Source organism: Rhipicephalus microplus, chromosome 2, assembly GCF_043290135.1.
Source record: "Rhipicephalus microplus isolate Deutch F79 chromosome 2, USDA_Rmic, whole genome shotgun sequence".
Lineage (NCBI taxonomy): Eukaryota > Metazoa > Arthropoda > Arachnida > Ixodida > Ixodidae > Rhipicephalus > Rhipicephalus microplus.
In genome coordinates this window covers 163398761-163415387 of record NC_134701.1, presented here as the reverse complement: position 1 = coordinate 163415387, position 16627 = coordinate 163398761, and the positions used below count along the sequence as shown (strand labels likewise).

Genomic DNA, 16627 nt, shown 5'->3' with positions numbered 1-16627 from the left:
TGAATGCTCTATACTAAACTATGTGTCTTGGTAATAAAACAATTGTTCCATTAGTGTTATTCAGTATATTTTGCTAACCCGTTCCCCTCACTTTTTTTTGTATCATCGCTCGAGTCCACCACTTTGTGGAACACACAGAAGCCTTAAAATTGAGCATGGTGACCGCAGGTTATCTTGCTCAGTGCACGAAACAACATGACCTGAATTAAGAAACTTCATTCACAGCTCACCATCAAGGGCGTTCCGTTCTGGTCGGCAAGCAAGCGTTGCCCCCACCCGATCGATTTCGACGCCAACAACGTAAGTACTTACATGCGTGACGCCGACGGTGTTGGTAGCGGCACAAGTTCACAGCGAGGTTTCAATATTTGTTGCCGTCTGAGCAGAGAAATTCGTCATTCGATGTATTATATGTCTAGCAGCATACTTTGGCGTGATTCGTCGCCATTTGTGCTGGCATACCGTGTTTACTCGTATATTATCAGCACAAGACAGCATCGTCTGAGGATGGTTAGTTTTTTCTTATGTTGACACTTTCAGCTTTATATAAACACAACATGCATTTCTCTTCATGTAACATGCCAGTGCAGATAATGTGCTTTCATGTAATCTGCGTTCATGTAGTTGGTTCTGCATGAATATTTTTTTGTGATCGTGTACTCCGTCTGTCATATCCCAATGTAGACGCTGCACATGGACTACGTCGTTGCTGTGGCAAACCTCCGGGCTACGATGTTCGGGATTCCGCAGAGCACGGATCGCGAAGCTATTGCCCTCATGCTTGAAAAAGTCGACGTTTCTGACTACGAGCCTCACGCAAATGACATCTTCGCTAGTGGTGACGGCAACATGGCATACGAAGGTGCGTCAGTAGCAATAAAATATTGTCACGGAGTCGTGACGTGGCCGAAGACAGGAGACTTCGTGTTGGGATTTAACTGCTTATTTGGGCGAACCTGTGCCCGGTAAAAGGAAAGTCCAATTACAGCAGCAGTCTCGCACAGATAGCAGTCTCGGACTGATAGCGGCGAACGGAGCGTCGGCCTTCGATCAGCAACTGACAAGCGGCGAAGCGCGTTGGCATTTATACTCTTGCCGTCGAATGTTCTAGTGTTATCGCTGGCGGTGGCGTAGGTTCCAGAACAATCTGTACCATTCGCACAGTGGGCGTGATCTTATCGAAATCATCTACTACAGTCCGGAACCTTCTCGAAAACTACAGGCGCGGTTTGCGCTGAGAATCGTGTGGTGTTTTGGGACGATAACAAAAACTTGGGAAATAGGACGTGTCATTGCCCCCCTCTGAAAAAAGGCATCGTCCCGATGCTTTAACTAAAGATGAAGGTACAATAATAATGCAAGAAAGTACAATGAATAAATTACGATACAACAATAATACAAAAAACACTGTTTCAGTTTGTTAACGCGCATGAAACGGCTTGAGGCACGCGACATGGACGACTTCAGGTCGCGATCGGCGTCGTTGAGAGTTCGTGATGCCGTCGGGGACAACCTCGTAATCAAGTGGGCCGAGACGTCGAACCACCCTGTACGGTCCGAAGTACCGTCGCAGAAGCTTTTCACTTAGTCCACGTCGGCGTATCGGCGTCCACATCCAAACACGTTCACCGGGCTGATATTCCACGAAGCGTCGTCGAAGATCGTAACGGCGGCTGTCGGTCGTCTGTTGATTCTTGATACGAAGACGCGCGAGTTGTCGGGCTTCTTCGGCGCGTTGAAGGTACTCACTCACATCGAGGTTTTCTTCGTCGGTGACGTTGGGTAACATGGCATCGAGCGTCGTTGCCGGGCTCCTTCCGTAGACCAATTTGTATGGAGATATCTGCGTCGTCTCCTGCACCGCCGTGTTGTATGCGAAGGTCACATACGGAAGAATGGCATCCCACGTCTTGTGTTCGACATCGACGTACATTGACAGCATGTCGGCGATCGTCTTGTTAAGCCGCTCGGTGAGGCCGTTGGTCTGTGGGTGGTACGCTGTCGTTCGGCGGTGGTTTGTTTGGCTGTATGCCAAGATCGCTTGAGTTAAGTCGGCAGTGAATGACGTTCCTCGGTCGGTGATAAGGACCTCCGGGGCGCCGTGACGTAGGATGATATTTTCGACGAAGAACTTAGCTATCTCGGAGGCACTGCCTTTTGGCAGGGCTTTTGTCTCGGCGTAGCGGGTGAGGTAGTCGGTAGCTACCACGATCCACTTGTTTCCGAAAGCCGACGTCGGGAACGGCCCCAGTAGGTCCATACCAATCTGCTGGAAAGGTCGGCAAGGTGGATCAATTGGCTGCAGAAGTCCCGCTGGCCTTGTCGGCGGTGTCTTGCGTCGCTGACAGTCCCGGCATGTCCTCACATAACGAGTGACGTCGGTGGTAAGACGTGGCCAGTAGTACCTTTCTTGTATCCTCGCGAGCGTGCGAGAAACACCGAGGTGCCCTGCCGTCGGATCGTCGTGCAGGGCCTGCAAGAGTTCTGGTCGCAGAGCTGAAGGCACCACAAGGAGGTACTTAGCTCGAAGCGGTGAAAAGTTTTTCTTTTGTAGAAGGCCGTTTCGTAGAAAGAACGACGCAAGTTCGCGCTTGAATACCTTCGGAACTTCGGCGGTCCTCTCTTTGCGAGCAACGCTCGCGAACGTTTGTAGGAATGCGCCACAGAAAACATCCCACGTTCGGAGCGTGGACTCCCGATTTTCAAGCCACACTCTAAGCCAAAAACGGCCGAAATGGGAGCAACGGCTGTTTTTACTCCTTCAGACCGACTGTTACTCTCCGAAAAGACCAAGCGGAACAAGATGGCCGACTTGTTCGAGAATGGGGGAGCAACTGTATTTATAAAAGTTTGTTAGGGAGCAACGAAAGGAGGAACCGCTGTAAATGCTCTCGTCGCGCAACGGTTACTCCCCGGCAGGACACCGCACACAAATATACATGCCGCCCACATTGATATTCATGGGCCAGATTATTGTTTGTTCTGTGTGCCAAACTTCACCAAACCAAAACAGTGATTTATTTTAGCATCCGTAGATAATAAGATAGCAGCGCTGGCTGAACACAGAAGGCCTGAGAGTACAGTACGGCAAGTACCTAACACACGCAGCAGCAGAATGGAGAGTTGGCACGTCGAAGCGGACTGAACGCCGAAACACGTGCAAAACAACGATAAAAAAAAGCCTAGACACGCTGTTCGTCCGCGAAGTAAGGGCGTCAAAGTCGATCAAGCCCCGAAACACGTGCATAAGGAGCCTCCCCCCCCCCCTTCCATTATATCGGAAAAGAAAAAAAAAAGCGGACCCAGACGCGCTTCTCATCAGCCACACACTTAGTAGCACGCTTCACCGTGTAGTTTGAGGGCAGAATGACAAATCTGCGCCATCTGCGCCCGCACGACAAGTGTGGCGCTAGTGTAGCAAACGATGTAAGTTACAAAGTAATTTTTATTCCGTGTTTATGTTTACTAGCACTAAATAAAAATTACACTCAATTTTTTATATTTAATTATGAGTTTTAGTGTACCTCAGTTTTTTTTATAAATGTATTAGGAGAACACACTGAAATCATTGCGCTGACGCCTGTGCTGCCACTGCTCGACGTTTTTTTTTTTTCGGCGCAACTAGGTTCGCGTTCGCACTACTGATATACATATGGTCTGTGGTCGGCGAGCACATGGACGTGCAAGCTTGTGAGCTATGTTTTGATCGTGTGTGTGTGTCGCAGATTTGCGTTTCTACTTATTCGTGATGAAGGTTAGTGTATATTTATCTTTATGGAGCGCGAAGTAGTTGAGGATTTTGCTGCTGGGTAGAACAAACACATCGTAAACACGTCTTCAGCTATCTGCAAGCCTGTTCGCTCGTCGGACAAAGGACTGTGCATGCATCAGCGTGCAGGTGAGTGGCATTTCCAGCAACATTTAATGCTCTTACAATACATTGTTGAGTGGTTGCGCTATTGAAAGAGAAATGATTTGCTCTTATTCACCGTATCCATTGCTAGCCGTATCGGACTAAATTACCTCTATTACCGCCTGCATACCCTCTTGCTTCCCATGTCACCACTGCAGTGCCAGTGTACTTTTGCAGTTAAAAGTTCATTTCCGCAACACTACCTCGCTTGAAAAAACACTGGGGCGGGGTTGTAGCTGCATTCATACTGGCACTTTTTTACCATTGACTTTATGTAATGTTAACGGCTGAGTGTTGGGGCCTTGGGCCGCATTTTTTAGAGCTGTAAAGTGTATGTAAATCAGTAAGTGAACGAATCATTGTCGCATCACTTCACTGGCATAGCCAGGCGGTTGCGCACAGAATTTTTTCAGGCCGGGCGTAGGGAGCCCTAATTGACCATATTCGCTTGCCCGGCCTATTCAGATAAGCGGACCCCCCCCCCCCCCTCCCCGCACGCCTAAAAAAAAAAAATCTGCCCACATCACTGCGTCACTTGCTTCACCTCTGCGCTGAACGTACTATTTTATAAGCGCACCATCAAGCGAGCAGTTTACATATGGACAGAACAATTGGAGGAGGAATGACCCAAATCTTTCAGATTTCTTTAGTGATGCAAAACCTTAGCAAAACTGAATATTGTAACAGACAATCATAAATGCTTTATGTTCTCGTTAGCGTTGTCATTATTCTGCATCATGAAATCTTTATGCGCTGTGAAAACTTGGCATGCCGTTGAAGTCACATATCAACGTTAATACCAATCGACGAAAATTTCGACGACCTCAATAACGCCGTTTGGGATTTGCCGCATGCACATAATTAGGCTGATTCCCACTTGGCTGTTCTTAACCTGACTTCACTGCTACCAAATGAAACAATATTTGATGCATGTCTTTTACTACTTTTTTTTCAGGGTTATGATGCAAATTTGGTTATACTGCAGATAAAGATGCTCCCAACGATGCTAAAGTACAGAAAGCAAGTGAATTTCGGTAAGTGCAGACTTTTTGTACTACGTATATGAAAGCATCGCTTTTTAGGGGCAAACTGTGCATGTGTTGGCCAGAGAATAGTTCATCATGCCACATGGTTACACTGGCACTGACAATTTGACATGGCTCCGCTGGCCCGTGTGTGTGCTCACACTGTTACCGTTAAGATAAAATGTTTATGTTTTAATTGCAGGGATTGCTGTTTGTACTAAAAAGCCAACTGCCAAGATTTGTTTACGCTGGTACTCCTAAAAGTACGCTTTCCCTATTTACATGGATTTTGGCTTGCACAAAGCATAACACTTGGGCCTAGATTCACAAAGCTGTCCATGCGCAGGCCTTCATAACAGCGTTTCTTGACTTGCCTTTACCCTGTTTTCTGCAGATGTTTCGTGGGTTTAAAAGTGCCACAGCATGTTGACCTCCCCCACTCTGAAATATTCGCGTTCAAAGTTCCGCAAGAGTGGGCTTAACTTTCTTGTGCACCTCCTTGCTAGTCCAAGATACTGAAGTGTTATGCTCTTACTAGAGGTGGCAGTGTTTCTAATGTTTGTATTTCCATCACATTGACAAAGTATGCGATCTTGGCTTGACTGGTAGCACATCCTCAACAAATGTCTTTGTGGCACATGTAGAAGGCAGTACAAAATAAATAGGCAGACATTCACACCGGGAACTAACTTCTAATAATGCTTTTTTTTTGGAAACCACGATGCGCTTATTCCAATTTGTCTAACAAAGCAGTAATCTGTTTGGCTGTGAACCAACAAGACGTTGAACTAATAAAAGCTTCACATCTTCTTGCTCTCAAATATATATGTATTGGCAAGCTATCTGTGACACTGTCAAACAAAGAATCGGAATATCTGTGCATGCCTTAAGATATATTGCTTCGTTCACATATCTCGTGGCTGTGACTCGACAACCGAGTGAACAAATGCACCCTAGTTTACTAAATTTAAAGCATTTTTTGAAAGTACGCTCTACATTTTTTGTCTATAGTTTTGTCCAGCCGTTTGCGTCAGGTATAAAGAAATATACTTAAGATTATCATGTAGCCTCTGCAAATGGTTGCTTTCAAGCAGGCTTTGCATGCTTGGCTTGTGCCTACAGGTATTGCACAATTCAAGACGCAGCAGCATATGATAGAACAGTAGAATCGAGAGCAACTATGTGCACGAGCTAAATAAGTATTTTAACATGAGCGGACGGTACGTGTTATTTGCCACACACATGATCTCACTTAGAATGCCTATTGGTGAATGGGCTCATAGAAATGTCACTCAGCTGTGTATAGGAAACAAGTTAACTGAACCTAAGGGTATCTTCAACTGCTACAAATATGCCTTGTTGAGGTGCTGCACATTTTCTTCCAGAATATTGCTGTCTGAGACATCATGTGAAGAGCGTTTACCACATCAGCATTTATATGGCTTGCAAAGTAACGTTTGGCCGAACCTTCTTTTTTTTCACATTTCGTTTTGCAGTAGACATCCTAGAATGTAAGCGCTGCTGCAGTGTCTGTGGCTCATTGTTATGAATTGATTCTGGCATGTTTAACCTCACACTTCTATTTTTTTCTTGCAGCAATGAGATGCTTCACATATGCCTGCGGTGACATTCCGCTGCGCTAGCCTGATGGAAACACGAGCGGCGAAACTTGAGTTGTTCAGACTTGGAGAAGTTGCCCTTCTCTCACCAATGATGACACTGACTGCCCTATGCTAGAAATTCAAGATTGTTTTTCCACGGATGATGCAGAAAACCTTTGATGTATTATGGTGTTTGTTTAGTGCTGGCTGTGGTGTGGCGAAGTCTACTTTTACGTGTGCTCACACGTCGCCTCATAAAAAGAACAATAAAGCATTTATTTTCCTTTCAATATTGTCCACTTTTTGTGTTAGAAGCACCCAAGCAGTGCTCTTCCAAGGAGCTCTCGCCATGTGTTAAGCGTGTGACAAGCATTCTCGAGATAAATACTCATTTCCCCAAGGAGTAACTGGAAGCGTGTGCAGTTGGTTTTCAGAGAGTAACTGCGGACACGTGGGAGGAACGGTAAAGAGTAACTGTTGCTCTTAGAAGAGCAACTGGTTGGAGTAATGGTTGGTCCGCAGGAAGCAACTGGTGGGAGTAACTGTTGGTCTGCAGGGAGGAACTGGAGGGAGTAACTGTTCATCCCCCGAAGGAGGAACTGAAAGGAGAGCAACGGTTCCTCCCTCTGCAGTTACTCCGTTTAGGGGAGTAATGGGAGTGGCAATGCAATTGCTCCCTGAAAGAAGCAACCCCTATACCCCTGGTACTCCCTTTTGGCTTAGAGTGCAGGTCTTTGCGGTGTCTTCCCAATAGAAGAACACACGACGCAGCTTTTCGTCATGGTCCCAGGGGTTGAGGGCGGCCACATGGTCGTATGTTTTTAGCCAGGACTCCGGGTCTTCAAACGATGACCCATGGAAAATTGGTGGTTCCCTGGGTTGATGCATGACCATCGTGGGCTGGGACGCTGCGGTTGTCATTGTCGCTGCAGTCGCGGTCATGGCCTTGGTCTTCCGCGCCTTGTCTTCTAGAAGCCCGTACTCCGGTGGTAGCCCTTGCTGTCGGCGGCTTGTTCGCTGCTCCTGGTTGGCGTCGGTGTCTTCTCCGCGACGTGGGCTGGGTTCACGGCTTGACGGGGGCGTCCGGTACATGAACGAAGCAGCACCTCCACCAGATGTCACGAAGTCGTGACGTGGCCGAAGACAGGAGACTTCGTGTTGGGATTTAACTGTTTATTTGGGCGAACCTGTGCCCGGTAAAAGGAAAGTCCAATTACAGCAGCAGTCTCGCACAGATAGCAGTCTCGGACTGATAGCGGCGAACGGAGCGTCGGCCTTCGATCAGCAACTGACAAGCGGCGAAGCGCGTTGGCATTTATACTCTTGCCGTCGAATGTTCTAGCGTTATCGCTGGCGGTGGCGTAGGTTCCAGAACAATCTGTACCGTTCGCACAGTGGGCGTGATCTTATCGAAATCATCTACTACAGTCCGGAACCTTCTCGAAAACTGCAGGCGCGGTTTGCGCTGAGAATCGTGTGGTGTTTTGGGACGATAACAAAAACTTGGGAAATAGGAGGTGTCAATATCAATCCAGGTGAATAACGGAAGACAATCACCAATAAAAGATCCGGCTAAAGATTTAGCAGCGCAAGAGAAAAAAAACGAAAACGTGGATGATTCTTCTTTCTAAGAATCGGCATAACACTAAATTGAAACATGTGTCCACAGAGGTAGTTGTGAATTGTTACGCCATATTGGCGAGGAATGAATGCTACAGCAACTAATTGCGAAGTCCCGCGAGAAACGCCAAGCAGCTCAAAACTTGCAGCGTGCACCTCAAGCAGAAAGCACGTATGAATTGAGCTTACATAGGAGTAGCGTGGACTAACAACTCCCACAGCTTGACACTTAAAGCGCGCTGTTAATACAAAAAGACGCCCGAAACGAACGCACGAGTATACATAGCACAAGCGTGAACAAATGTCAACAAATTTTATTTTTTCGTGTGCGAGGAGCGTCTTCCTTTTGTAAACGCGGCCGCGGCAGCGAGCGAAGTGACCTTCGTGCTCTCCCGAATCACGAGTCTTATAAGCGTGCGCGCAAGAGCGATCATGCTCCGCGGATGACATCGCTCGTCGAAAAGCTTGAGGCGACGACTTTTAGAGCAAGCCCAACACTGCCGAATCCTAAAGCCCGATCCCAACGTGAGGCCCTTGCGCCATCTAGCTACGGATGACCGAAACGCGCTAGCATTGGTGAGTTCTTAGGACTGTCAAACGGTTTATGATGCAGGGAAATAGCTTGCCGTCCGCCTTCCTGACAACGCGTGCTTCCTGGCCTAGTGAGTAGCTCCGCGCGCTGCGGAGCGAGAAGTCGTCGTGCGACGGCCCGCGGCAGAACCTTTTCTTCTCAGTTTTTTTTTTCTTAGAAATTTGTTAGTATCTATTTTACAACGTCATGCATGTGATATACGCCAGTGGAGCTTTGGTGTACCCCGGCACAAGACAATTTTGTGTTAAAGAGAAATAAGGTTGATGCCTCCGTTATATGAGCCGTTATCACACAAAACTAAATCGCGTCCTTACAGATATATTTGAATGCTTACTGCAGTATGATGTAACAGAGCCTGCACAATGTAGATTTCAATTTTAAGCTCTGTCTCTCTGACCTTCGCTCGTGCCTGCCATGCCATGTAAAGGCGTGTCAGCTCCCCTAGTTTGCCAAGTATTGTAAATATGTAAAAAAAACCACCTGTCCTTTGTGTGAGCCCGAAGCCTCGCTAGAGTTCCTCTTTCCCCGGCGCCTGTGTGACTGTCTGCAGCCCACTCCTCGGTCGCATCACCTGTTGATGTATGGTGGTACAGCTCCATTTTGACAGCTGACGACTGTGATCGATGGCTAACAACTCCTTGTGGTAGCTGTTGTAGTAAACGGAGACAGCGTTATCAGGAAGCGGTGTGACCGCCCGAAGAGAGCCGCTGACCGGCACAGAAATTGGGATAAGATCGACCTCCTACGGCGATGAGTTGAACAGCAAAGCGAGCGCCTTGCCTACCCTCTAGCACAGCCACAATATTTTCAAGACGAGTGTATGTGTGAAGTACGGTGTTATTGCCAGTATAGGGAGGCGTACTTCACACAGCTAGTTTTGGTGGGTATAAATGCGATATGAACGAGGCCAACGCTGCGGATAAGGTCGCGACCTCGTGCTGTGTCATGGCTATGGCAAAATCGCACTATCCTTTTGTAAACGTGCAGAGCTGTACAGACGCATGTAGCAACGACACGTTGAAGGAGCTAATCGTGGAGGCTACGTTCATGACTCATGATTCACTACTTCACTGCCGAGAAAGACCATATCTCACTGTTCGAGGAACGTGTGAGATATGGAAGGCGCGTTTGTACCTTTCATACTCCGAAAGGTTTACCACTTGAAGATTTAAAAGTGCTTTAATGAAGTGAGGTCATCTAAAATAAAGATCGATATTTGTGGTTCTTCCTGAATGCAAAACGCTTCTTTTATATATTGTGCATATATATCGGAACGAGCCGCTGTTTCAGCATTTTGTACCACCGTTCTGGTTTTACATATACTGTACATGTGCATGGATACCAACATAATCATGCCTTAAGGGAACTGTACCGTATCCGTAGGGAGGAAGCCAATACCGTAGGGAGTGATCGGTAATTTTTTCTTTGATGTTTTTGAAGTATTTCTTTCTTTGAAGTCTTTCAAGGATGTGCCATAAGAACAGTGGGCCTCAAAAGATGCTAATGTGTGCTCTATCGTTCCTGGTTTGTTGCATACTCCTGGCTACGAGGAGTCCTTTTAGCTTTAGCCAAACCTTGACATGAAGGCAGTTGCTATAAGGAACTTTGTTAATGGCCTTACTGGCATCATTTTTACTCTGTGTAGAACATTCTCTTTGAATCCGATCACATAGACTGCTCGATAGTATGATACAGGTAACAAAACCTCTTTAAAATCTTAATATATATGTTTAGGACATGAAATTGTAAGCTATAGATTTTAAAAAAGAAAACAGACTGTGGCGCAGTGGATAGCTTGCCCGGATGCTGTTCTCGCGGAATGAGAAGTCGTGTGCATTTTCGGCGTCATTTCCTTGACAAAATTGTGTCACTATCGCCTTCGTGGCCTTCGGCTTAGGACACTTTCATGTAAAAAAAAAAAGATATGAGCGAAGGTTTCCTCCTATGGTTTAAGGGAGAGTTCACGCTAGACAAATCGAAACTTGATATTTGGCTACCATGCGAGTGCTGCAGAGCCTGAAATTTCCTAATGAGACGAAAGTAGACAAAGGCGCCTATTTTAGTGCGCAAATAGCGTTCCAATTCAGCTTAGACTTTCGTTCTTCTGACAAGCAGTTCTCCTCTTTGTGAAGACAACCTACATCAGTTCAGGATATGCTTACAGGACGGTTTTATGCTCTCCCATAGTGGAGTGCCTAGTACTCTAAATCGTTGACCACTTTTTCTATACACACTTTCCAGCCAGATGTTTCAAAGACCGCGTGGTAAAAGCTCAGCACTTTAACAACTTTACTATAGGGAAGGAGTTTAGAGAACCCTTAAGCTTCTCCTTTAAAAGTTGGACGTGATAGTCATATTCTATTCTTAGTGCGTACTTTAGGCACTAAGTCTACAAAATATTTTCATACCTGCTGTGCACCCACTACGTGGCCTTAAGAGTGCAATGGTCTGTGTGGCTTTTGTAGTGGGGGACCGGCTTTAAACTATCGAGTTGCGCACGGAGACGTGATGGCGGGTGACAAGGCTGTGCCGTCGTCTGAGATTTTATTTGGACGTAGAAGCGGTCGCAGATTTGACGTCCAGCCAGGTCATGAGCTATATATAATCAGTTGCAACCTAAAAATAAATACAAGCCCTGCCCCCAAAACTGCAGCTTACGTGCCTTTCATGGTGCGAAAGAGTCACCATATGTGGTTTTCATTGTATAGTACTTTTTCGCTGCTAGCAGAAATACTGTGCGCAATAACTGAAACTTCGTTGTATCTCCTTCAAGCATTACGCTTGACAGAGTGACGTCGAAATCTTCGCGAAAATTGCGCAGGAAATCGAGTTTTTTTAAAACAAACCCAGCTGCACCAATATATGTTTGTATAAAAAACGTGATCTAAAGTACGCTAAAGCTACTTCGCATCACAAAAATGAGCAAATGTTTTTTTATGAGACATGTATGCGAATTATCTCAGGAAGGGGGAGTCACGGTTGAAGGTGGAGCTTGTGCTTATTCGTAAGGTGTAAACGACTATAGGCTCTTCCAAACACCTCGTAGTTCGCGGAACATGAGCCACGCGGCTCTTTTATTTATTTATTTTGCGTAGCAGCGTAGCAACTAGTTAAATCTGGCACGACGCTGCAAGGTCATTATTATAATCTATTTTTCTCACGCCCGATGGCAATGTACGCTTGCACCACGCGTTAGTATGGCAATATGCCATGGTGTATTGTGAAGCATGTATAGGGGACGTGCGTGCTTCTAAAGCATGAAAATTACATTCACTGCACATCCAAACAGAGAAATTTGCTGTCAGTATAATCCCAAGCAGAGGCGTGGCTGTGTGGTAGAACACTCGCTTGCCCCGCAAACAACGTGGGTTTTATCCCCCCTCACACAAAGAACGTTTTAATATTTATTTTATTTGCATCATTCTGGATTTCGGTCACGCAAAGATGATATCTCGCTTCCAACCAACGACGCCGACGCCGACGCCGAAATCTCTGCGAAACGAGCCCTTTAACGGTATCGCGTTAAAGGTATTGGCGAAAGATGCGCACCCGTAAAATCAACGGGCCTACTACAAAGGCAGTCGATCTATTTATAGCTAGTATAACGTTTCAAGTCCATGTTCATGTTCACCAGTCAGTAAATTTTTTTGTCTTCTTCTAGTGACTCGCATCTACCACATATGCCATCTAGGTACATTTTTAGAAAAAAAAAGCGCTATCACTCTTTCCGATGAGTCCAGACTTGTCACGTACAGGGCCCTGTTTAAAGATCCACGTGAGCTCCTTTCGGAAGTCGTTACATTGTTTTTGGAGAGTAATTGAAGGTGGCATTTTTGAAAGAGTATTGACGCGTATTTTTAAAATGTCTCAATCTACGTGGCAAGTGAGGATTCGCCAGAAAGAGTAACAGATGTACTCTTTTTTTAAGGACATAAATTCCCTACAATTACTAAAGTTTAGTTGTGTTACCCTACTTTTATTGCTGCAGCAGTTATACGTACACAGTACGGGGTTTTCACCGCCACTGTCACCGTCATGTGTTCGGTATAAAGAACAAATTCAGACCATGCCCCCACGGTTTGCATGTTACACCTGCGCATAAAAGCTAGTGAGCGAAGGCGACGTACACGGCTGAAGAATGTATGAAAGAAGCCGGCTTATCTCTGTCGCATGGACAGCGCATGCGATAAGATTAACCCGCTTGTGAGGCCTGCCTTCGATTGCTGCTCAAGCCGAGAGCAATAACCCCCCTCTTCTTGAAAGATTAGGGGGGGGGGGTCTTTGTAGGCAACAGCAAATGGCTCGTATATCTGTCTTACTGTGTTGTCAGCATGAAGGGACTATGCTAAAAGGGCTTCTATCCGTGAAGCGGCCGCATTCTCTTGCACCAGCGTTTTCTGCACTTAGGTCAGACCGGATCCAAAAATGTTAGCTACCAGCCTTACATCGTATATCATTGCAACATGTTGCTATCGCATTCACCTCCTCACACTTGTGACAAAACTGTATATTTTTTTCTTTTATTGTTTTTGTTGCGCTCAAGAATTCAAAATATGTGGTTTTGGGCTGCATGTAGTACCCGTTTTTATAATCTTGTTTGTCCCAATTCTTTTTCGTCATCACGACCTGCGCGAATCGCCTTGTTCGCTTATGCAGACAAGGAGCTCGTGTGTGATCTGCTGGAGAAACTCCCGGCGCCAAATGATCTTCGTGACTTGACGCTTAAGGCCCTCGAGTTCAACGTGGACGACGAGCCCAACTTCCACGTGGATTTCATCGTGGCGGCATCGAACCTGCGCGCCGCGAACTACAACATCCAGCCGTCCGACAGGCTCAAGGGCAAACTGGTCGCGGGCAAGATCGTCCCTGCCATCGCCACGACCACATCGCTCGTGGCGGGCCTGGCCTGTCTGGAATTATACAAGGTGAAGAGTACAATGTGATCGCTGACGGAACGTGTCGTCCTTTATACACACAGAACCGAATGTTCCGGCGTCATTGATCGTGGCCGCATTAGGCCGGTAATGTTGCCAGACCCTCCGGCGTGGCTGGCGCTGGACGAAGGGATGACTCGTTTAACAGCCCGGTAACATAAAAAAAAAACAGAAAAGAGCGTGCTCGGCAATAGTAGGTTTAGCCATCACGACTAATTTGAATGTAATATTATCAGTGATTTTGCAGCCTATTACGACGTTTTGCGAATCAACAGGACCTAGACAACGACTGACCCGAGTGCTCGCCACTAGCATTGTACCGCGAGTATCTTGCAATTCGACCTTATCGTTCATGGTCACAAGTATAACCGTTAAAAGGTTTTTCATTTTTACCGGCTTGTGTTTTGCGTACCTCACCGTCATAACAACGCAACACTACTACGGAAAGTGGTTGACAAACGGGTGAAAAGTGCTTATGCAGAGCTCTGTGAATCGGTCACTGCTAATTTCACATGCATCATTGTGCCCTGTCGCTTTAATGTTGGCTATTCACTGTGACAGCAATGTAACCATTCATGTGTGCTGCAGTGCCCCGGTGTCATAATTCTTCGTATCCTGCAACATACCTCTACGGGAAAATTTCGCCAATCGTCATTTTTCAATTTCATATTGCAGATTTGTCCTTTCCTATTGGATACCTTGGTTGCCGTATCTGAAGAGTAATTGGTGTCCCCTTTCTGTTTGCAGCTGGTTCAAGAACACAAAAGGCTGGAGCTTTACAAGAACAGCTTCGTGAACTTGGCGCTGCCTTTTGTTGGTTTCTCAGAACCTATTCCACCTGCTTGGAAAAAGGTTTAGTTCCACTTTTTTTTTCGTTTTGTTTGTCAGTGTATTTTAGCGCATATTCCTGTGGATTTACTGAGGAGTGGTGAAGGATGAATAACAGCAGCAAATGACGACCCTCTTGGACAGAACAGGAAACAGCGTGCCCAGACGGGACAAAAATTTACTAGAAACAGACATACACAGAACATACACAGCGCTGTGTGTATACTTCTTCAAATTCGTTGTCACGTCTAGGGGAGCTAGTTGTTCATATTCAGTATGTAGTAGTAGTAGTAAGTAGTAGTAGTAGCAGTAGTAGTAGTAGTAGTAGTAGTAGTAGTAGTAAACTTTAATTTTAAAAAACAGAGAGGTTGCCAGGGAAACCAGCCTCTATAGTGGGTCAGCCTCTCTACAGTAATAGGTGGAGTCCGTACTCAGGGACCCCATTGGTCGTGGCCGCTGTCCTGCTGCGCTGGATCATGACTCGTTGGGCTGGAAGGTCCTGGAAACCGAGCAGGGCCGCCTCGCAGTAGCTTTTCCGCCAACGATTTGTGTTACAAATAATGTCCCCTCTACTATACTCATCTTTCGCGAGCACTGCTTAACACCAGTTAACCTCGTTTTCTGTTCGGCATTTCTGGCTATATTTGTCTGAAGTATTTCTATGATCGATTATGGCTTGTTCAATGAAGCAAGAAAAATTACTCTCAAGCCAAGTTTGGTTTTAGATTTGATAGTAATTGACTCATGATTTCACGGGCGATTCGGCCTCTACTTCACGGAATGATTGTGAGGCAACACACAGAAAACTTTGTTTAAGTCGTTGTGTTGTCACCATCACTCGAGCCGAGCTCTCTGTGGCAGTTAATATAGTGGCATCGTCCGCATAAGCTGTAAACCGTATACCGCAGCAATACAAAAACAATCTATCACCGCGTATTTATTCGGGAGTTTCATAGTAGCTTGCGCTTAGCTAGGGGGCTTTGCAGGCGTACCATTCGCATAAGGGCGTTATACGTGTTTAAGAATAGAATTTGTCCCCGCGAACGCTGACGCACGCTGAAGTCACCGCAAAAGGGCTTTGCGTGCCGTTCGCTATTTCAGATTTCGTGCTGGTGGGTCGCAAACTTTTAAGGTGGTTAGCGTTATGACGCATGTACAGTGACAACGGCCGCAACGAATAGCTTACGCAAATCTTCGTGCGTGCATTTCTAAAACTCCATAACGATGTTTCTGTGCAATTTATCGGCAATATTTATCCACAATATAATCAATACGACCTAACGGCATACCTGGCGCATCCCGTACGGCTAGAAAATCAATGCAATGTTATATCTTTCAGACATTCAGTCTTCACTTATGCCGAGTATTTTTTTACTCTTTTCTTATCACATTATGTTTTATTTCTGAACAGTTTCGGAGCCAAGAGTTCTCGTTCTGGAACTGCGTCGAAATCAACGGAGAGTTGACTCTTGCAGAGCTTCTGGAGTATTTCCGGGTAAGGGATGCCTTTTCTATTAAATACCCGTGTGGGCGCATTGTGTGCCTATACGTGTCACAATAGATTACTTTACTCAGTATAGATAAGGAACAAATTCGTAGCTCACTCAGGCTCATTCAAGAAATACATTTTGTACTTCAGGCGCACTGTGGACCCAAGGTAACCACAATTTTATTTCACCGGACTCCCATAGACTCACTAAAAAATTTTGCGAACTTCACTCTTACTCATGCTCACCAAAACTCGGACTCACTCAAATTCAAACTAGAGGCTCTCTTTGAGTGTGAGTCTGAATGACTCGGCTCATGAGTGAATTTTCGAATTTATGGTATAGTTATTACTATAGACACACACGCGGAAGACGACAACAGCAATACACAAAGGCATGGCATTGAGTCGTTTCAGTTGGATTCATGATTGCCACGCAATTCAGACACGCGAGTGTGTGTTAAAAATGTTATCAGCTTCTTCAGAGCATTCAATGGCCCTGCGTGCGTACTTCGGTAGGTTGTTTGGCGGCTAAGAATGATTCTGGCTATGAGGGACGCTCCAGTGGAGGGCCCCGGAATATTTGGACTTCCTGGGGTTCTTTAACAAGCGCCGACATCGCACAGCA

At 46.0% G+C, this 16627-nt stretch overlaps 1 protein-coding gene across 1 annotated transcript in view; it reads left to right on the top strand.

Moving 5' to 3' along the window:
- LOC119169676 (ubiquitin-like modifier-activating enzyme 1) overlaps positions 1-16627 on the top strand; it is a 97789-nt gene that overhangs the window by 55699 nt on the left and 25463 nt on the right. The window contains exons 19-24 of the mRNA XM_075885651.1: positions 226-300; positions 685-862; positions 13020-13178; positions 13408-13676; positions 14433-14537; positions 15925-16008. Coding sequence (XP_075741766.1) covers positions 226-300; positions 685-862; positions 13020-13178; positions 13408-13676; positions 14433-14537; positions 15925-16008 — 870 coding nt within the window. The remainder of the gene's footprint in view (positions 1-225; positions 301-684; positions 863-13019; positions 13179-13407; positions 13677-14432; positions 14538-15924; positions 16009-16627) is intronic.